This window comes from Vanessa atalanta, chromosome 22 (genome assembly GCF_905147765.1).
Source record: "Vanessa atalanta chromosome 22, ilVanAtal1.2, whole genome shotgun sequence".
Lineage (NCBI taxonomy): Eukaryota > Metazoa > Arthropoda > Insecta > Lepidoptera > Nymphalidae > Vanessa > Vanessa atalanta.
In genome coordinates, this window is record NC_061892.1 from 8602324 (window position 1) to 8626423 (window position 24100).

The 24100-nt window shown below is 32.6% G+C and overlaps 2 protein-coding genes across 2 annotated transcripts in view; one reads left to right on the forward strand and one right to left on the reverse strand.

Annotated features, from left to right (window-relative positions):
- Positions 1 to 24100, reverse strand: part of LOC125072667 (protein madd-4) — a 395564-nt gene that overhangs the window by 117416 nt on the left and 254048 nt on the right. The window contains exon 5 of the mRNA XM_047683327.1: positions 172 to 279. Coding sequence (XP_047539283.1) covers positions 172 to 279 — 108 coding nt within the window. The remainder of the gene's footprint in view (positions 1 to 171; positions 280 to 24100) is intronic.
- On the forward strand, positions 6232 to 8321 carry LOC125072670 (cilia- and flagella-associated protein 298-A). The gene is made up of 4 exons (XM_047683330.1): positions 6232 to 6453; positions 6740 to 6910; positions 7578 to 7821; positions 8057 to 8321. The coding sequence occupies exons 1-4, from the start codon at positions 6247 to 6249 to the stop codon at positions 8311 to 8313; spliced, it is 879 nt and encodes a 292-aa protein (XP_047539286.1). The 5' UTR covers positions 6232 to 6246; the 3' UTR covers positions 8314 to 8321.

The window sequence follows — 24100 nt, forward strand, 5'->3', positions numbered from 1 at the left end:
GTTTGCAATTCTTATTCTTCGTTCATCATCTATAGATAAGTATCTACTATTAAATTGGCTAGTTCATCTACCTTAGCTGATATAAACAAATTAAGAAATTATTTTGTCAAAAGTAAACTTACCATAACGTACTCTGAAATATTATGTCTGTAAGTTTTGTGAGTGACCTACCTTTTCATGATGCGTCGTGTTATCACGATTATCACGATGAACATCTAATACTTCTGGGAAATCCGTGGATATGTCGTGACCGTGTCTGTGCGCACAACGACCAGGGAACTGCAACAAACCAATGTCAATATTATTATAAACGCAAATAAATTCAAGTATTTTAGGTTTATTCGTGACTTGAATCAAAAATAATGTCAGTTCTATCGATTGAGCGGAACGGATTAAAAATTCAGTTGCAAGATTTGACCCCATTTGGTGATGTTAAATAAAAATAGATAAAAAAACGATAACGATACGATTAAATCTTTAACTAATAATAGTATAAATGATTAATCGGAAGTGAGTTTGTTTGTTACGCGTTCACCTCATAACGTCTCACTTGATCGTAAGGTAATTTTGCATATACTTTGTCAGAGGTAACACTGAGGACAAGTGGACATGGAGTTAGTAATATCGGCATTTAGTTATATATTGAAGAAGTATTTGTTGATTTGCAGGCAGGATATATGTAAATTGAATTGTATTTTATTGACATAACATTATTTTAGAATGGTGAGAAGGAACTATTTGTCGGTTAGCGTTTCTTGTCGGTTCTTCTCGATAGAATCTACTTTCCCAATCGGTGGTAACTTTACTTTTTCTTTTGACTCTTTAAGTCTACTATTTTAATTTTGATTTAACTACCGAGAACAACCTTTCACAACGAATTAGGAAGCTTTAAAAACAGGATGAATGTTATCACGTCCTAAAGGAAAATGGTTTCATTTTTAAATAAATACGACAAAGAAGTATATAATACAGTACATACCGTTTCGGTAGTAATTTACTTTCCGAACGTGACTATTCAAAAGTGCATCTTGTTTCGTTTGATTAAAGAATATTTTAATTATCACGGTGACTTTCTGTAGCAGGTTCTACAATAGTTAATAGACCGAAACGGTCGGTTAAATAATTTTGATAATCAAATATCAAGTATAGTATAGCTAGGGCTTCTTATTAAAAAAAAAAATAATTTGAATAAAAAAAAAAAAAATTGAATTGCTTTAAATCTTTAATGAAATAATTTAAAAAGAAATAATGAAACACTACGAATTCGATTGCAATTTATCAGATACGTTTCTAATTAAACCCATCCGTCCCTGCATAGAATACAAGTAAATCTAATCACACCGAAGCGACGTCCATTGCAAATTCCTCTATCGAGTCCTAAATGCAGCGTGTGTACCGCCAATGGAGCGTGGGCTAAAGAAAATATCGATAAAGCTGTCGATTGCAGTTTAATGTTTTCATATTGCCGTCGAAATGTATCGGATAAATTCGTATCGAGATACACGAGTTTCGAATTTATAGGCAAATGATTCTGTCGACTGTTTTGTTTACTTACATTCGTGTGATAAATAATATTAAATATCCGTTGTATTGTTGATGTTCCGACACGCGATTACACAGTGGAATGCCGTTAAATACTATTTTAGTACCGCATTGAATAACACTCTTACTGTTTGGAAAAATGGGAAGTCTTTTTTATGGCTTTGGTTGGCGGACGAGCATATGGACCACTTGATGGTAAGTGGTCTGAACCACCAATAGACAAAGGCGCTGTAAGAAGTATTAACTATTCCTTTCATCACCTATGCGCCACCAACCTTGGGAACTAAGATGTAATGTCCCTTGTGCCTGTGATTACACTGGCTCACTCACCCTTCTAACCGGAACACAACAATACGGAGTACTGTTATTTGGTGGTAGAATATCTGATGAGTGGGTGGTACCCACCCAGACGGGCTTGCACAAAGTCCTACCACCAAGTAGCCGTGTTGTAGTTTGTTGTAACTTTAACTACACTATTACTTTGTTTATGATATAGGTTGGGTAGATGGGCCTCCTGATGGTAAATTATTACAACCGCTCAGACAATGGCACGGTAAGAAATATTAACCATTCTTTACGTCACCAATTCGCCACCAACCTTGGGAACTAAATTGTTACGTTCCTTGGCCTGTAGTTACACTGGCTCACTCATCCTTCAAACTGGAACATAACAACATTGAGTACTGCCGCAAAACAGGCGGTAGAATAATACTTCATTAAAATATTATGAACCCAGATGGCCCAGTGGTTAGTAGTTAGCCCATCTTAACCGATGATTTCGGGTTCAAACCCAGGCAAGCACCACTGAATTTCATGTGCTTAATTTGTGTTTATAATTCATCTCGTGCTTAGCAGTGAAAGAAAACATCGTGAGCAAACCTGCATGTGTATAATTTCAACGAAATTCTACCACATGTGTATTCTACCAACCCGCATTGGAGCAGCGTGGTGGAATATGCTCCAAACCTTCTCCTCAAAGGGAGAGGAGACCTTAGCCCAGCAGTGGGACATTTATAGGCTAGTAATGAATGCATGTAATGTAAAATATTATAATTTAATTCGTTAAAATTATTAAATATATGTAATAGATATAGAAACTATTGAAAATATAGTAACTTCTTGGTTTTTCGTCTCGGAATTGGTAGTTTTGTACTTAATTTTTTTTTCAGTTCAAATTAATCTTCATTCAATATGACGACTCCGAAGTACGTATAAGAGCCTACTTGAATAAAAAATATTTTTATTTTGATTGGTAGCTCTTTACATCTTAAGAAAGATAATGTTGTAATCCGTTAGAAGGGTGAGTGAGCCAGTGTAATCACAGGCACAAGGGACATAACATCTTGCATCCCAAGGTTGGTGGCGCATAGGTGATGTAAGTAATAGTTAATATTTCTTACAGCGCCTTTGTCTAAGGGTGGTGGTGACCACTTACCATCAGGTGGCCCATGTGCTCGTCCGCCAAGCAATGCCATAAAAAAAAATCTAGTACTGTCGGAAAATTTGTAAATATTTACTTATGATAGTAATTTTATTATTCCTACTAGCAAACCTACATACTGACACGATAGATCGTAAAAAGGTGAGCAAAAAGGGAAATACGAAAAATTAATTAAATATAATAATGATTACATATTTTGTAATTAAAGAGGCGTTCCTCAATCTTTCTTTGTTTTTCAATTAAATTTCAAACAAAACATCACATAAACGTATATATTTATATACGAAATTGGTTATCTATTTACAATAGCACAGAGTTCAAATTCAATTATTTCGAAATCAATTGTTTCTCATCCTCTATCTTAACAATACAGAACTGTATTATCGTTTTCCTCTTAAGTATTTCAAGAGGTAGCTATTTGTTCATCAATTCGATACAATATTTTATAAATTGCTATCCTCATCTCGACTGGAACCTTTGTCTAATGTACCGCGAGTGCTCAGTGGGCTGAGTAATGCGACGCTTCGTGGGACAAGGGATGAGTGTTTAGTTATATAGTCCATTAGCAGCTCTACCCGCAACTTCGTTCTTTATTTAAATATATTTCAAAAATAGATTTCATTCTATACGTGACTGTTTAATATTTAATTTCAAAAATAGAATACGCGTCTCATATGACATGTATTGACCCGATGACTTTCAATAATCCTCCCCAAAAACGTTGTGTAGCAACTCATATTTGCCTTCTTCTGTCTAATATTAAATTACACGTGACAGAAAGAGAAAGTCCGATTTTTAATTATTTCCCTTCAACATATGTTCGAAAATATAATAATAATTTCATTATTTATTATTTTGAATAACTAAATTGCCGTTTACTTGCCCTTAATAATAAATGATTACGGTCTCTTTCGTCGTTTATATACGAAAATCATACCACATATAACAGAAGCCTTGTGTAGACATATCATCCAGCACCTACTCAAATGTTAAATTTAAATTTATGTATTTTATGTAGTATTACACTTAGTTATATAGTGTAAGTACATCCATTGGTTTGGAAAAAATACCCTGACCTGAGAATAACGGGCGAAAGAAATTCAGAGATTATTTTGTTACATTTTATAATTATTTACTTGGTTGGTAGGGATTTGTGTAAGTCCGCCTAGGTAGGTACCACCCGCACATCACTGGCTCACCCTTCAAACCGGAACACAACAATACTAAGTACTGTTGTTTGGAGGTAGAGTATCTGATGAGTGGGTGATGCTTACCCATACAGGCTTGCCCAAAGTTCTATCACCAGGTATTAGGAGTAGTTTACAGTTCACAGTACTATTTAAAAATATAAATGTAAAGAAAAAAACTTAATACAGCTACAAGTTATCATATAAGTAATGTTATGATATATGATATTACATAACAAGTAAGAAAATTCACCTCGATTGTACATTAGGCTTTTAAGTCTAACTTTTTATCGTTTACATTCTCGAGTTAGAAGTTTAAGTTCTTATTTCGAGCGTATATTAAAATTATTCGCTAAGTTTATATCCGCTCGGGCCATTCAAAACTTTACTTTAGTCTACATCTAAATGCTGCACCTGCACTAGTGAGTTCTGCAGGTGGTTCGTTTTATAATTCCGTCGCCTTTTTTTAAGTAAAAAATACGTTAAATATAATACTGCCTCAGTCTAGTGGCTTGCTTATAAGAGTACAAAAACCAGGACTCAGGTGTGAATTTCAAAGTGCTGATAAAAAAAAATGGGAGTGTTACACTCTCGTCCTTGAGGTTGCACGGGAAAACCATTCGTCCAGTGATATACCCCCTTTTCTACTAATGTGTGAGATTGAATGAGGAATAAAAAAGCACCTGTGTTTTTACCCTATTTTTTTCTGTGCAGATTAATAGTTTTTAAAATGGACTAGAGTGGTACTTATTTGGTCAACAGAGCATTATTATTACACAATAAAATCTAATGAATACTTTACTCAAGCGTTCTGTGTTCTGACGTACATGTTCAATTGACATGTACGTCAGAACACTTTTAGTACCCGCGAAACCCTAAACTGTCCAGGATGTCACCATCGCCCAAATGAAAAGAATATTATAATTTGATTATTACAGACTAAATTAAAATTCTGCAATAAACAAAATGGGTGACAACAATTAAAATTGTTACCAAAGAGAGTTTTACGCATGGATTAATACTCATAGAGACAAAGGCAATGAAGGACCTAGTTTCTAAATGACGTATGCAAATGGAGGAACTATAATGGAAAATACATATGTAATGAAGTTTATTCGCTTAGAATATTATTATTTCCATTTGTGTTTTCGTTTGTTAACACGTACTCATCACCTATTTTGTCGCTTACTAGCATTACATTTGAGTGAGCCAGTGTGACTACAGGTACAAGGGACTGAACGTATAAGATCCCAAGGTTGGTGACAAATTACAAATGTAAGAAATCGTTACAAATTTGATTTTTACTGACAAGTGCTGTTGAAAAATACTTTAATAGCACTTACAAGAATAATTATTTATATTCAAAGTTGATTATGCCACTACACTGAGAAAGCTTTGATTTGAAATAAGAAATCATTTTGTTAGATCTTCGACAAAAGTAACAAAGTAACTAAGGCGAGACATACAACATCCTAAATTAAATTAGAATATATTTATCAGAAATTCTATTACAGTTAATTTTATTATTTTAATAGTTCTTGGAAATAACCGCCTGGATTAGGGCTCGGGATCCATCCCAGAACTGATTGAAGAATAATTGTGAATACAAACATCATTGTAAATCTGGATATTGAAAATAAATAAACTATACAGAAGAAACGGAAACAAACTGCAAAAAACGGCTGCGTTGCTCCGAAACGATGGTAGAGTTGAAATATTGACAATTCATAAATGCTTTATTGTAAAGTTTAGTTGCATAAAATACACAAACACATAAAATACATTTGGTTTTAGAAGAATATCGAAACAGAAAATTTTGTTATTATCAGCTACTTAGTATTTATTTTAATAATAATTTTAAAAATGGCTATAGCAAACTTTTTTCTACAATTACACCTATGAACCATTAAAAAAACCTTGCTGTATAATTGAAAAAAGAAAAAAAATGTCACCATAGAAACGTAACAGGTTTCCATAGCAACGGTTATTTGTTCGATTGCAGTACCTCGTGTTTGCATTCGAAAGTTCGAACGAAAAGTCTATAGTGAATAGAAAAAAAAACAGAGAGAACTAAAAATGGTGATTCTTCATATAAAAAGGGGTGACGAAAGCCAATTTTTATATGAAACGGACGTGAATAATACAGTTGACGATGTTGTTGCTGATATTGTAGCTATATACAACGGAAGGTTAAAAGTGACAAGAATCTGCTACGAAATGGAAGAATTGCAGAAGCATGGTACATCCTTACCGCAAGAAATGCAAGGATTGACAGAGGATCAAGTATGTACATTAAATATTTATCAAAGAAAATAGTAATTAAGGCAAAAGCAGTATTATGCTAATATAATTATAATTGACAAAGTTGATTCATTAAGACAGCTGTGAATTCTATATATTTTATCATTTAGCAATTAATATTTTTATGTTGCAAAAAAATCTTCATAAAAATCCACGCAAAGTTTTTCATTGATCCGAAACAAAATAAATGAGCAACTGATAGCAATATTATCGAATAACTGTCAATAAAAATAATTTAATTTTTAAATAAGAAACAAAATTATTGCAGATAAAAGAATTAAAACTGGAAGATCCTTGGGCTAAGCGTTGTGCTCCGGCTGAGTATATTATATCAAAAGATGAGATGGGACGCCGATGTGGACTGGCACCACCGCCTCATCTCCAAGATGTATTAAAGAAAGCTGCGGAAGCAGCGAAAGAATTTATTAGCAAGAAACACGTGGGTATTTGTTTTGATAATTGTTAATAAATATAAAAAAAAAATGTACAACCTATCATTCAAAATATTTACTATTAATATAAATATCATAAAATGTTTGCGTAATATTGATTAGTGAAGCATGAACTAGATTAAACCGGATCTCGCCAAGTTACATTTTCCAGAAATCGCTCTGTCGGTGCCATTCTTTTAAAAGACGTCCGTGACTTTTGCCAAATATCCGACAAATTTGTTCTATTTAATAAAAGTTATCAGCAATTTTTTATCTTGGACCAATCTTACTTAATATTTTGGCAATGTATAAAACCGCAATGTTATTTATCTCTTATATAATATAATTTGATTAATTTCGTTCTATAACATTATGAAATAATTTTGGTACTGCATCTTTATATAAGTTATCAACGTGTAAAACTATTTTCATATCAAAATAGGAATAGTCTCTAAATAATAAGAATACTCATAAAAAAGTATATCCTATAGTTACGTACTTACACATTGGCTCTTAACAGAATATTTTTGTTTTTTAATTCTTCATCTTTATTAAAATTCCATCTGTAGCAGTTCTGTATGTCTATTGGGCCCAACAATAGGATTATTTTTTTACTTAAAATTACACAAGAGACAAAACTATGATCTATAAATAATAGTAACGATTTAATAACAGGTTGATCTTCGCAAGTGCTTGACCCAAAAAGACGTATGCCGAGCCCTTGATGAGCTTCGAGGGGCTACAAAGATCGTTTTCCCAGCCGGTCTACCACCTCACGACCCTGTTCGGATGGAGCAAGATAATGTTGAAGATCTGTCTGGAACTCAAGCAGCTAATGAGGTCATCGACCCGTCTCGAGCGTGCCTCTGGGCGTGTGGAAAGAAACTACTCAACGGTAACAAGTTGAGCGATCACTTAGGTGTGTTGTGAGCAAAATATTCGATACTTAAAAGTTGTGTTATTTTAATGCTTGGTGTAAATATGTATAAAGATCAATTTGATTTTGATTAAACTTTATATACTATAATTTTATGTAATTGATTTAATTTGTGTACTGGTTGTATTGGCTTATTAACAATTTTTCATCTCAGCTTTTCAAAAAAAGTATTTATTCCTTAGACAATAACGAATTAATTTATTAAGAATTATTTTAGGTAAAAATGACAAATCCAAGGTGACAGTCAAATTATGCTCCTCATCTGAAGGAGCTCCTGGAAGAGAACCCATTATGACTGAAGAAGAGAGAAAGCAACTCATGTTGCAGGCATACAGAAAACAAGAGGAATGGAAGAAATTGGAACAGGACGATGACGATAACTATCTGAACTCGAAATGGGCTGACGGTCAAAATTTAAAACGTCAATTTCATGGCTTAAACAATATTTCATGGAAACCTCTGATGAAGAAATAGTAACACCGTAAAGCATGAGTGCAATAAATTCTTAATTATGTAGTATAACTTTTAATGTTTTAAAACATATTTGTTTAAGTTTCAGTGTGGAGTTTTGTGCTCTTTGCTTATATAATTGTATGCCATAAAAGCTGAACTTTTTTACGAGTTTGTTCAGTGTTGATACGTTTTCTGGTTGAGTTGATAGTGAAGTATAACCGTCTAACTGTGGACTAATGATTGCTTTGAACTAATCTCGTATTCAGCTAGTTAATACCAAAAACATTATTCTAAAAGCATATTTTGTAGAAAATAATCTTCGTTTAAGCTTTTCAATATTAATTTTGGCGTATTTAAATTAATAAACATAATGAAATAAGGTTTAGAATTTCAATTAGATCCATACAAAACTAAATTTAGGGATCACCTGACAGATCCACAATTTAAATTGTATTTAAAGCAAAATACAGCATGAATTCCAAAACGAACCAATTTCCTAGTGCCAATGTAAAAAAATAGCAAAATAATCAATATCACTCGCACACAAACACTATAAAGACTTTCACCCAATAAGAGCTCATAATTTAAGAAATTTTCGTTAAAAAAAGAACATTATAGGACTCTAATTATATCTTCGAATGCTTCTAAAAGAGACACCGTTGTAATCATAATACATTTTTCATTCCCAAATGACAATGTCATTGAATCCTAATCAAAAAGTCATACGTCATCTCCGTCATTTCTTTCATCTCTGTTCCTTGGAAACCATCGATCATACATATTTCCAACTGAAAAAGGGTTTAGACAGGTAACGTTAATGCTTTTATATAAAATTGACATAATGAAGAATTTTGTCTTGTTTTTCTTTCACATATTATGATAAAGGTTTTTGTTTTGAATCAATTCATGTCTTCATTGTGCCACACAAAAGACTATTTTGCTTATATTAAGTTTTTAGCTGACATGGTCCAGGTTAGAACTCGTGCATTTTAGCCAATTATTGCGGATTCAAGGCCAGACAAGCACCACGGCATTTCATGTGCTTAATTTGTGTTTATAATTCATCTCGTGCTCGACAATGAAGAAGAATATCGTGAGGAAATCTGCATGTGTCTAATTTCAATGAAAGTCTGCCACATGTATATCCTGCAACCCACATTGGAGCAGGTGGAATAAGCTTCGAAACTACTCCGCAAAGGTAGAGGAGGTCTCAAACCAGCAATAGGACAGTTACAAGCTGTTACTTTACTTTTAAGTTTTTATACGAGTAGGTAGGGAAGTAGTAAAATGGTATTTTATCTTTGAAACTTATAAGTGGAATGTTTAAAACTGTTCCTATTCATATTTCACTCACAAAGATAGCACAGAACATTATGGTGAGTGTTAACAAGCCAATCGATGAAAATTCTTAAGTACGACAAGTTTTTGTCTGTAGTATCCCCCGCGTACATTATTTTTCTTCATTTGAGGTATTTTAACAATACATTTAGGCTAAAATTTTATTACAAAATTACTAATTACTTATTCCCTTAAATTAATTTGATTCATCCAAACTTCAGATATATTTTAGATTTCTTAACCCGTGAACAATTTTGTTTTAGGAAGGCAGAGTACAATGAGTTTTATGATGATGTCTGGTCGTCTCTGCTGATAACTGTTACGAATGCCGCCAACCATGTGATCTATGATATTATCTCATTTATTTTTTTATGTCTTGTGCCGGTTTGTCACGGGTTACAATAATATAGCCAAGATGGTAGGGCTTTGCGCATGCCCGTCTGGGTACCACCCACTTATCAGATATTCTACCGCTATATAGCAGAACTCAGTATTGTTGTGTTCCGGTTTGAAGGGTGAGTGGTCTAGTGTAACTACAGGCACAAGGGACATAACATCTTAATTCCCAAGCTTGGTGGCGCATTGGTGATGTAAGGAATGGTTAATATTTCTTACAGCACCATTGTATCTGGGCGGTGGTGACCACTCACCATCAGATGGCCCATGTTCTCATACGCCTACCAATACAATAAAAAAAAAAAAACAAATAAACTCATGGAATTTTAATAAAAACGCATTAATATGACACAACAAAATTTAATAAGAAATTGTACGTAAGTTACGACATCTCGGAAATTCCACGTCACTCTCATAAATTTATATATGGCGAGTTCTTCGTGTTCTAAATTATTTCATTCATTTTTGATATTCACATTTTTATGTTCTCAATTCTTTGTGATATTTGAATAGAACGTAGATTTCCAAGTATTGTTAGAAACAATGCATAATTATATCAGACCAGCCACTTCAACGCAATTAATTTTCAATAAAGCTATTTTCGTTATGCTCGACTTTATCATTTACTGACTTTACAATACACGTGATTCGAGTTCATAGATCAGAAATTCAAAAGAAGAAAGATAGAAAAAAAAACCTTTATTTGGATAATAACAATTACTAAAAAGTAACAAACAAAATTTAAAAGTTATTTCAATAAAAAATAGTATTAACTGCTTACTAGGAGTAACTATTTTTACTATTTCCCACTTCAAGTGTAGAAGTTGTATGTGTTGTTGTATGTCTACGAGTCAATGTTCTGACTGATATAAGTGTTGAAGCAAACGGATTAGGAAGCAAGTTAATCGAAAAGGCAAAAAATATGAGTCTAACTTCAGGCCGGACAACTTAAATAGCGAGTGCTGAAAAAATCCTCGAGAACATAATAGGCTAGTTGACAAAATTTGGAAATTAGTTTAAAACTATAGCTTAGCATCTATTTCACCCCAAAAATATACTATTTTAAGAAAAATACGTTTTTTAAGTTAGTATTTTGAGTTTTTAGAAATGAACTTGAAATTGACCGCGAAAAAGGCCAAGATTGTCATGGCGTCTTGAATGACGTCATACCTCGCGAAACAGCCGGGTTTGTGTATGACAGTCAATTGTGTTTTTTAATAAATAATGAATTCCTCGTATTATAAATACTGTATGGTGCCCCAATGTGAAAGTACAACGATAAAAACGCCAGACAAATTATTCATATACGTACCAAACAATAAATAAATACGAATAAAGTGGTTAAATGGCATGGAGGCAAGATGCTCTTATTTTGTCAACTAATTCCACAATTTATTTCTGTGAAGATCATTTCGATGTAAGTATTAAATACAACTTGATATATCTATTTATAAATTTATAGTAAAAGAAATGAATTTAGCAAATATAATATATCACACATAACCTATAAAATGTTAGGACTAGAATAGGATTTTATGATTTGTTTGAGTTAAAATATTATTTTCGTTTTATAAAATGTAATAATTCAAACTCTTTTTATTTTTTTAGTTGCCAAATGATATGACTAATTATACAGAGTATCATATTATGGGTAAAGACACAAGTGCGCATGAAACCAGGTTGTATACCAACGAAGTTCGAATGCCAAGACGATATATGTTGAAAAAACAAAGTTTGTCAATAATCGCAGAGTGTCTGAAAGATCCAGAACCAAGTAGTACCCCCAGTTTATCTGCCATAATGATAATTGATAGCAACAACGTAGCGTTCCGCGCTTGTTTCGTGAGGTGTGACGTCACGTGACTCTGATTGGTGTTTAATGTCACGTGATTAAATGCCTCATTTTGTCGATTTTATTTTCCAAAAATATAATTAATCTTTTATTATTTTTGTAGAAAAGTTGTTTTTTTATTTACTAATTATCATGGTTAATCATTAGAAACTCAAAGCCATCCGATTTATTATTAGTGGAAACAAGCCTATTTTAACTAACCAAGTAAAAATTATTTTATAATTTTAACGCTGTGTGAGACAGCTATTTAAGATGGTATATTTAACAAAAAGAAATAAAAATTCAGATATCATAATTTACTTTAGAGCGTCAATAGCGCAATGGTTTTTAGGCCATCTTGCGATGTAAAATGTCACAGGATCGATCCTGACCGCTTGGGCTATTGTCGTCCCCACTCCTGACACAAGTGATAAGCTTAAAAGGAGGGGTAAATAGGAGTATTAGTAATTCCTTAATTAATATGGGGCATTGCTAGTATACATTAAAACAAAAAAATACTTATTTACATTCATAATTTCAATAAAAACGTTGATTAATTATTTTGCCATCGATAAAATTCAACTGGAAAATGATAAGTTGCTGGTAACACGGTAGCGACACAAATTTTCCATTCAATTGAACGCAATTTATAAATAAAATGAGTGTCATTATTATATTTTAACATCAATGGAGCGACAAATTCTTATAAAGTTTTGTATATTAATGTTTTAAAATGTTCGATTAACGAAATTTATCTTTTTATTTATATAATATAATATAAGTATAAGTCTCTTACTGTGAAATTTACTCAAGAGGTGACGTGAGAACTCTATTAGAAAAAACTCGAAACTCACCGCGATATCCAAGAATGTGAAATTTATATGCGATATTTTTATTATAACATTTCATGCATACAAGCCTCAGGAAAGCGTATTACTATAAGCTGATTTTAATTCATTCAGATACAACAGAATCCACGATTTTAATAAAAGATTATATTGATGATAAAAAGCGTGGAGGTAATGCTTGTTGACATCTAGGCAGTAGACATAACACACATATATAATTGTATTTACCTAACATGACTGTATTTTTAGATGTTGAAAAAGAGTAACTACTGAGTTTCTTACCGGTTCTCGGTAGAATCTAAATTCCGAACCGGTGGTAGCTTAAATTTAAATAGTTTGTCATATGACGATTCAAAAGTGCTTGTAAAAGCCTACTTGAATAAAGTATATATTGATTTGACTTGATTTGAATCGACTTTTCCCAAGAGCTATACGAAATTCTAGAAATCGGAATAAGACTGGTAAAATCGAATAGGTTTTTATACTAGGTTAGGGTGATATTGTTGATGGAATTAAACATCAATACTAGTAGCGGATGACGAGCGAATACATTCGACTTTGTATACTGAGACTGACTGGGTGTAAAAAAATATGAAAGAGAAGTATCAACGTAATGTCATTTACAAATCATCTAAAAGGAAACTGATCATCAGGGTGTAGACATTTAATGCAAAGGAAACAAAATTAAATCATAAGAAGTTTACTAGAAGAGTTTTTAGGTATATATGTGGCTCTAAAGTAAGACGTAAAAATGGACGTTGTCGTCGTAGAGTTCAATACAATTTTCCAAATTTTCGGATTGAAATTTAATGGCAAGTGATACTGTTTGGCAATAATGCAGACACATTAAACGTAAAAAGATATAAAAATGGCACTTACAGCACGTATATGGAGATGCAATAATAAGTTAAAACACAGACTAAACGCACATATTCTAACGAACAACAAAACTTAGTATCATTGTGTTCCGGTTAAAAGGGTGAAAAAAAAACATGGGCCCTGGTAGATTTTGTGAAGTATGACAAGTACAAGTAAGAAGTAATTAAGAATTTGACAAGGAATATGAATGAATTGAAGAGAAAAACACTCCCAACGTAATATGAATGAGAGAAAAGCAAGAAAATACTAATACGTTAGTTTTGTACGTCGAGTTCCAAATTTGCTCTCACAGAATATTAACAGGATGTCCAATGTTAATATTTATATCTAGGTGTAATTGAATATACAGATAATCAAATTTTATTGTTACAAAGGTAAGTCGTTAACGAAACAATGTTTACGCGTAAAACTCAATTTAAAATTAATAACGTTCATACACTCTCATTATTGTATGGAATTTTAGTAACTGGATACGACAATGCCTCGTCTGTTTTTATTACGATGCTGATATAAATAATATATACTTGTACTTAACTCAGGCACCAGCTCTTCATAGATTCTAGACAATACTTTGAATGTATAATTTCATAGGATATATTATTTTTTTCATTATGTAAGGTATGTTTTTGTGAAGAGAAATAAACATTTTTATCATTATTGTTATTACTTTGGTCAAGTAAGGGCTAGTACTATAGATTTTTCATTTGCTCAATTTGTGTTTATAATTCACTTATGAACAGGCATGGCTTCCTACGGATGCTGCTCTCCCTTTGAGGAGAAGTTTTGGAGCATATTCCACCACGCTGCTCCAATGCGGGTTGGCGGAACGCATGTGGCAGAATTTTGTTGTAATTAGACACATGCAGGTTTCTTCACGATGTTTTCCTTCGCCGCCGAGCACGAGATGAATTATAAACACAAATTAAGCACATGAAAATTCAGTGATGCCTGCCTGGGTTTGAACATGAAATCATCGGAAAAGATGCACGCGTTCTAACCACGGTGCCATCTCGGCTCTCTCATCTTTTTTAAATAATTTAATATATTATATAAATATAAATTTTCTACAAAATAACATGGTTTTCAAACACCTCCGACGGACTCGGCGAATATAATATCGGAGATTTTAACTGAATACAGGTAGAAATTTAAGTAATGTCACCTGCTTTTAAAAAGTAAACATTTAATTTAAAATATAAAAAAAAAACGTAACAATCTGTAACTCCTATACTTTACGAGAATTGAAAGTTAATCCACCATGTTACTCTAAACAAATAAATAAAAATATACCTAATAGGTATTAATTGCATATTAGATTCACATGTAAATTTTATTAATTCATTATATTCAATTAGTTTTTATATTATTATTATAAATGTCAAATAAAATATTAAAACAAAACTGACACGAACCCATTAGCGTCACCGAAATTCATTTAAGTCTCCTTAATCTCTGAACTAAATACGGCTCTTCTAGTTAAACTCCATCTCGTATGTTTTATTTGACGTTTTCATAATTACGTTGCTCATTAGCGGCCGGATCCGGTCGCAACCGGATGTAACCGGTTGTGGTTGATTACAGGTATTATACGGAAGCCTGTAATCCAGTGATGAATGCAGGGGTATGTAATACGGCTCAACAGGAATGTGCTTAAATGTCCCTTAATCGAATAAAGTGAGGTGTCATTTAAACTTCACATGTTTATATATTGAATGTAATTTTAACCTATATTAAAAATGAGGCTGAGTTTGTTTACTGAATTTTCTTCACGTCTTAACTTTTTTTAAGTAATAGGAAGGGGGACAGAAAGCCCTCTGATGAAGGTAAGTGGTCACACTGGCACTGTAAGAAATAGTAACAATTATTTATATAACACCAATGCGCCACTAAACACTAGTTACACTGGCTCACCATTCAAACCAGAACTTAATAATATTAAGTATTGCTGTTTGTTGTCGCTCAAGTGATCCTGTCATTGCACACACGTTGTCAGAGGTACAAGAACAAAACAAAAGGTATTCACTAACATGATCCCACATATGCGGGCAAAGCGTGCGCGGAAAATAGTAAAATCAAAATTTATTATTATTACTATCATTCAACACTGTTTTTACACACCAGAAATAAAATAGATATAATATTTTTTTACAAGATGCCAATTAACAATTGTTTAAGCTATTAACATTGGATATACATATATATTTAATAATCAAAACGAAATATACTTTATTCAAGTAGGCTTTTACAAGCACTTTTAAATCGTCATTTAACAAACTATTTAAAGTAAAGCTACCACCGGTTCGGAATTTAGATTCTACCGAGAAGAACCGGCGAGAAACTCAGTTGTTACTCTTTTTCAACATCTAAAAATACAGTCATGTTAGTTAAATACAATTATATATGTATGTTATGTCTCCTGTCTGGAAGTCAACAAGCATTAACTCCTCGCTTTTTATCATCGATATAATCTTGTATCGAATAATATGCCTAATTACTTTAAAAACGTATGTGATTATATAAGTTACATTGTTTGAACTTCTTACACAAAGCAGAAGATATTCCAACATATTATGAACATGAGCCGAGATGGCCCAGTGGTTAGAACGCGTGCATCTTAACCGATGATTTCGGGTTCAAACCCAGGCAGGCACCACTGAAATTTCATGTGCTTAATTTGTGTTTATAATTCATCTCGTGCTCGGCGGTGAAGGAAAACATCGCGAGGAAACCTGTATGTGTCTAATTTCAACGAAATTCTGCCACATGTGTATTCCGCCAACCCGCATTGGAGCAGCGTGGTGGAATATGCTCCAAACCTTCTCCTCAAAGGGAGAGGAGGCCTTTATCCCAGCAGTGGGACATTTACGGGTTGCTAATGCTAAAAAAAATGCTAATGCTAATGATACAATTAACACCTCTTCTTTTCTAATTAAATGATTGTCTTTATTTTTAGTGCAACTAACATGCCATACAAAACGTATAAATTGTATCCTAATACACAATCATCAACCCGAAACAACTGCGCCCACTGATCCTACATCTATACATATAATGAAATTGGAGTGTCTGTTTGTAATAATAAAATAACCGCGTTTTACTAAATGCATATGTATGTATGCGCGGTACATATACCTAAATAACATTTTTTACAATTTTTGTCTGTCTGTCTGTATGTTTGTTCCGATTTTGACGGGACTTTCGCTGGCAGATAGCTGATGTAATAAGGAGTAACTTAGGCTACTTTTATTTTAGAATTATTTATTAAATAATAATAAAGTCACGCTTTTTTATTAAATACGCACACGAAGTCGCGGGCACAGCTAGTTGTAAATATAAGTACGATTGCATGAAAATAACATTGAAAATCCTTTACGGAATTAAGTTATTCTCTTAACACTGGCTTAAAACAAAATTTAAACAAACCGACATTAACTCGCGCCGGCAAAATTCTTACAGTAAACATGTACTCTGCGAAATACCGACATTGCATTTTGCTGCAAAATAATTATAAATGTACGGTATATTAATGCTTTCACTTCACCTGTTAAGCGATGCTATGCGATAATATCCTGCAGGATAATGATTAAACTATAGATCAATAGGTTTGAATTTTACAGTATATCTGACATTTATAGTAAAAAAACATTTCTGTCACGTGTTATGTATTACATCACTTTAAACCTTAATATTGCTTATACGTATCGTAATTTTTTAAATCCATTCATAATTTAGATCACAGTAATAATAAATAATTTTATTATTTACTTGACGGCGTTTCCGTCCTATATCAGGTTGACAAGCTGTCAACCTAGCGAAGCGTCATTGTTGATGGTGAGGCGAGCAGCCATCTTGAACGACACAATCGAACGAGACGGCGCCCGTTTACCACACTTATGACGAATCGCTGTGATTGCCGCCATATTGCCGTTTTGTTTAAACTATCTTAGTTGATTTTTGTGTGAAAGTGCTGTGTATTCGAACTATTCCTGTGACTACAGTGATTATTAAATTGTAATTAACATCTTGGACTGGATCGTTTATTTTACCACGCCCACCTACCCGCTCTAAATAAAATGAGTTCTGGTGAAGGCCCTTCTGGCCTTTCATACTTATTTGTTAACACAACTTGTTATTATTTTTTTAAATATAAATGGTTGTAATTTTATATTAATTTAAATCTAAACAAATGGTAGATGCTGATCGTAAAGTTGTAACTTTTAAGTTTACGTGGTAATTGCTTATAATTGAAAGTGCCATTAGTATATATATAAGTGCATGGAATTGGAATTGTTCATATATTGTTCTCTCACTCTGTGATTCTCATATAAATATATATAAATAAAAAATACTCCTATAAGATGCGCCTTGGAGACACTTTGAACTTTGTTTATATGACAAACATCCTTTATTATATTAAATATATAAATTGACCCTCAAATCAGGCTGTTCCCGTTATTAGCGCGTAAAACTAACTTCAAAATAAAAAGTAAATTACAGATTTATCACATATAATTTTGACTAACATATATTATTGTAATATGTTTTATAAAGTACGATCAATTAATTTCCAAAAAACACATGTAATTTTCTTTCTGATGACATCCTTACATTGGAATAAATAAAATGGATATTTTACAAAATATATTTTAATGACATCTTTATATAGTATAGCTCAAACAGTGAATAACAAACTCAATAATTTGTAAACTTACATTAGGAATTCCGAGTGGCTAGGTAATTCCCCTTTTTTATTTTTAAGAAATATTCAGATTTTTTTAGAATTAACTTTTTATTATATCCGCTACTCCGGAATAAAGCAAAGTAATGTATTATTTTTTATATTGTAAGTACAGACATTAACTCCTGGAGCCAGACCGTAAGTACCGATCGGATATTGGCAAACTACTTTTTATTAAATACATATAAAAATAATGCAGGTGTTTATTTTGCTTAAGCTAAAATGGAAATTTTGAAAATTAAAAGCCGTTATTATGGAAAATATACATAAAGAATTAAGATAAAAATTAAGAAAATATCGAATATCATGCCGTTATAAAGTTCCTTGCCAAACAAGGAAGATCTGTTCCGATCATACTGAATGTGACGTCATCGGCTTACGGCGACTCTTGCCCAGGAAAAACCATGGTGTTCAAGTGGCACAATTTATTTAAACAAGGGAGGAAATCACATGAATACGACCCGAGGCCGAGCAGAAGCATCGAGGTGACCATGCGAGAACTTATCCAAAAAGTTGAGAAAAATCTATTAGACGATGCTCGATTAAAATAAACATCTAGCAGAAAAGGTTGGAGTATCCGATACAACTATTTTTAAAATGCTGCATGATCATCTTAGCACGACTAAAGTCAGCGTAAGATGGGTGCCGAAAATGCTCAAGCCATCGCAAAAACAACAGCGCGTGACTGTTCACGTACATTTTTGGACCACTGCAACGAAAACAAGGAAGGTGTTCAATACACCTTCGGATTGTTATGGGACACAAAATTACAAAATTACAAAAAGACAAAATTATTAATGACCTGAGTCGAAACAAGACGCCATGCATAAAAAGGGCACAGCACCTCCCAAGAAGTTTAAGGTGCCACAGTCAGCTGGGAAACTCATGGCAACGGTTTTTTGTGACTCTGGAGGAATATTATCGATCAATTATAAAGATTAGAGTGTTGCTATAACCGAGGAAACCTACGCTTCAATATTAGAGCGATTTAAAAAAGCCATTAAAGAGAAAATTTGGGGAAAATTAAAAAATTGTGTGCTTTTTTTTGCTTCTGCACGACAACGCGAGCGTCCATAAGAGCCGCGTTGCGTAGACTGCCACCCTCCAGCTCAGACCTGACTCCGAATGATTACTACCTATTTCCAAAAATGAAAAAAGAGCTACGAGGTAAGAAATTTACCACCGATGATTAAGTCAAGGATACAGTTTCGGCGTATTTTAATGACAAAGAAAAAACATTTTTATGAGAGTATAAATAAATTATTTGAAAGATTTTTTGAAGAAAATTTGATTTTTTGTCCCCCCCCCCCCTCTATGCCCCATTCCGCGAATATAAAACGCTCGTATAAAGCGAAAGCAATTTCGTTCTAACCGGTTGTCTCAAGATACGTCATACTTATTATAAAGAATTATAAGTACTATTAGCTACGGTATTCGATTTTCGAATAATTTAATAGTTATTGCCATAAATATCATGCACTAAACATTAATAACGTAAATTTTCACTAAAACTCGACGTAAATATAAGAATATTCCTTAATAATTTCTTTAAGTAGCAGCTAGAAATTTCAGTATAGTGCAATAGCTCGTCTAGATTTCCAAGCGCGAACTTTTAATGGTTTCGTTAGAATATTATATGGTTTAAAATTTAACAAGAACTTGGAAACTGATATTTTTATTAAAAAGCATTTTTTATTAAATAAATTTTGTAATAGAACGTAACTTTTATAGTTACATGTAAACTTTTTATTTATTTTTGTGTTTCGATATCTGTAAATGTTATCTTAAAAAATGTTGATCGTCTGTCAATATATTTAATAAATTTTTTTCTATGGAAATAAATAACACGGACGATCTAAGTTTGCCGCTGACAAATTAGTCAAGAGTGGCTGAGAGAATTTTTTTTAAAGGCTTTTTTAAGGAATGTTGTCTTTGTCTAGAGATTTGTTAATTTTTATTGTTTATATGAGCGAAAGCCACGAAGAGAAACATTAGACATATCAATTTAAGGTGTAATTATGGATTTATATCAATAAGTTCATAGATATTAAAAATTCCTTACATCACTAATTAGTAACCTTAAAAACTAAGATGATATACCACTTATGCTTATAGTAACACATCAAACCGGAACACAACAATACAAAGTACTGCTGTTTGGCGGTAGAATATATAATGAGTGGCCGTAACTTACCCAGGCCCGCACAAGCCCTACCACCAGTAAAGTAAACACTATTACCTTTTTAAAACTTACATAAAATCTAAAATTGTTACGTTTCAATTAGCGTGTAACTATCATTGTGTGCGTGTATGTATATTATACGTACGTGTGTGTATTAAATTTACACACGAATTGGCAAATCACAAACACAACGATTCAATAATAAACATTTGACATTTGACAATCGTGATTAACAATCGCGAGTATTATTCAAATTAGCATGCAGGCTTGAATTGAATATCGGAGGAGTTTGGTGGTTCGGTAATGAATAATTATTTCACGGTAACCGAGTATACGTGATCAGGAGAACGTGCCAAACGACTGTGCTATGTTTACATGCGATAGTGTACTGGTGTAAGTTACTGGCTGACAAATTTATGAGCACTCATATATAAATATTATCGAATTCACGAGAACTATTGATGTGCATGCATTAAAATACATGAATATACATTAAAATTACTACTAAGTATATTTGAGAGGAGTAATAAGTTTGTAATAAATGAAGAGACGCTATTATTTGTAATCTTTAACTGACTGAAAATCTACTGAATCAAAATATACAAAACTTGTACTAAAAGATACTCCAAAACGCGTTCATCTTATGGACTATTCCAGAATTGCGGTAAGTTCTATGTTAAAACGAATATCCAAAATTGCGCAAACAGGTACCTACCAAACTTTTGCAAATATCCCCTTAAACCTACACCCGGGACGCTAAGACTATTGACGCGAGTGAATGAATTTCACTATCTTCTAAATATATATTCAATTTAACGCTACACTGAGTTCCTCCTTTACATTTATAATATGAGCTAATAAATTGAAACATAAACGAATTATAATTAACTAACTCATTTTGTCATAATTAGTTGAGTATTATTATTGGACATTAGTCTAAAATATCTTTAGAAGTTTTATTTTCTACGGTATTCAGAATAGTCGTGTTTTGTTTTTTATGTTTCCTAATTCACATATTATTCTAATCTAATTGATAAAGAGCTCTCATATTACGATAATTTGTAGTTTAAGGAGAGACATAGATTATATTTTATACGTTGTATAATATTTGTGATAGGTTATCTTTTATATCAATATAGTCGTGGAGGAAATAGTCGGCCTGGGCGCTTTCCAAGCGAACGCTGCCAAAACTATAACAAATACACGATAACTTTGTATGTTTGATTTGTAGAACTCCAAAAGTAAATCACAGTAACTTATTTATATGTAAAATATTCGCAAACAGTAAACGTAATTTGGAATTTATCTGGAGAGTATATCATGTAAATTGATTCTTTTTAATTTTTATGAACCAAGTTTTATTTTTGTGTGTTTTGGATGTTAGTAAAATACTATAATGTAGATTTGCCTTTACAGCTGTTCGTTCTGGATCAGTTTGGTTTTAATGGTATTAGGTATTTAAATAAATGTCAGAAAAAGACATGATACGTATGCTCAATTGTGCGATACACTGTACGGATAGTAATATTCAGTCGATAATACGTATATCATTGTATATTCTATATTTTGTGCATGCATCAACAGTAAAGGATTCAGAATACACATTAGTCAGCAAAGTGGGATGAGATACGTTAAAGAAGAAGAACAGTGAGATGACAAATACAATGATAAAAAATACAATAAATTAACATTCTAACCTGACACCAACTCGATCAAGTAAATGAACGAGGCATGGCTTCGACTATTAGAATCACGTATGGTACGATGAATAAAGATCTTTCACTCTTAAGAATTTTATAATTAAGCACGTCTAGACAATTGACGCCCTTTAACATTCTTTACACCTTCATTAAACCTTATTCGTCCCTTTTATTATTCCCATATAATTTATTGAACTTTAAAATATAAGTTTAGTGTCAAAGGAAAAAAAAAAATCAATAAATACACGCGTGTAACGTCAAGTCTTAATTTAAAGCGAATGGAACGGCGAAAATCAAAGTTACTTAAGAAGCTACTTTTATAAAAATATAATCAAAATATACTTTTGAATCGTCATGTTACAGCGTTGAATTAAACGTAAAGCAACCACCGGTTTGGAAAGTAGATTCTGTTGAAAACCGGTTACAATTAAATTTATACTATATATTCTGCCTAGAAATCATAAATAATAACTTTTTCATTAGGCCAAGTTAAAGATAACTGTCAATCAGCCGCAAAAAAGAACTTCGTTTCAAAAATCAGTCAATTGCAGTAAAAAGTCGGGAATCGAATTTAGAAGCTTATGTACATAGGACCCTTTATTGCAATAAGAAATCTCTTTCAACTAACTTAGCGAGCGGGAAAAATTTAATATGCGGCATGTGTTATGGGGTCATGTCGTATTGTCGTAGAAAAATAGAAGCGAGTGCGTTTGACGCTGAAAACACATTATAAATTATTTCATCACAAAAGGAGAAGTGAATTTCCTTTCCTTTTTTTATCTTACAATGAAAGCTTTTGTTTATATTAAACTATAATAAGCAACGAGGAATCAAGGGCTTACCTAAAATAATTTGGGTGTCAATTAAATAGTGAGCTAAATTAAGCGAAATTACTTTGTAAGCAAAGTTAATGGAGCTGCTTCTAGTAAGCATCCAATATAACTTAATTGATGCAATTATTGTCATTCATATAAAATTAAATTTGAAGTAGGCAATGAGCGAGTATGAAAAATATTTAATTTTGTTTATCAAACAAAAATCTAACCTAATTTTTTTGTTTTTTTTTTATCATTAGCAGCCTGTAAATTTTTCCCACTGCTGGGCTAAAGGCCTCCTCTCCCTTTGAGGAGAAGGTTTGGAGCATATTCCACCACGCTCCAATGCGGGTTGGCGGAATACACATGTGGCAGAATTTCGTTGAAATTAGACACATGTGGTTTCCTCACGATGTTTTCCTTCACCGCCGAGCACGAGATGAATTATAAACACAAATTAAGCACATGAAAATTCAGTGGTGCCTGCCTGGGTTTGAACCCGAAATCATCGGTTAAGATGCACGCGTTCTAACCACTGGGCCATCTCGGCTCTCAAATAATATAAAAATAATAATGAATAGATCATTATTCTTTAGGTCTATTTATTTTAAAAATTATAAGTACATTATCAATTTGACGAAATATATACCTATTTCCTTATAATCCTTGATTTAGTTTCTGACCAGGAATTCCTAGTGGATTAAGATTAAGTTTTCAAAATTACTTTGTAGCAGATTTTTCTTGCTAACCGAATATTGAAAAACGTTAATTACTTGCCAAATAAATTATAGCACATATAATGAGTAGATATACCCTAGTGGTTATAAAATGGAAATCTTAGTTGAAGAGAGTGAGTTCAAACCCGGATAAAAACCACTATATATTCACAATGTTAAACATTTTCTTTTTTAATTTATTTCGTGCTCAGGGCTGAAGGAATACATCCTTTTTTTCGCTGGAAAAACAAATACGCGTTTCCTCCACATGATGTGGGGAATATGTGGAGCTCACCGGCGTTAAAGGAACCGGAATACCCACTAAAAAACCAACGGTACCTACTCCGTTTTTTCGGGAGACGTCA

What these genes read in the sequence shown, in the direction of transcription:
- LOC125072670 (XM_047683330.1), top strand. Translation starts at nt 6,247, where the DNA reads ATGGTGATTCTTCATATAAAAAGGGGTGACGAAAGCCAATTTTTATAT. An exon ending in AAGGATTGACAGAGGATCAA is followed by an intron (nt 6,454 to 6,739) that starts GTATGTACATTA and finishes AAATTATTGCAG; the next exon opens with ATAAAAGAATTAAAACTGGA. An exon ending in AATTTATTAGCAAGAAACAC is followed by an intron (nt 6,911 to 7,577) that starts GTGGGTATTTGT and finishes ATTTAATAACAG; the next exon opens with GTTGATCTTCGCAAGTGCTT.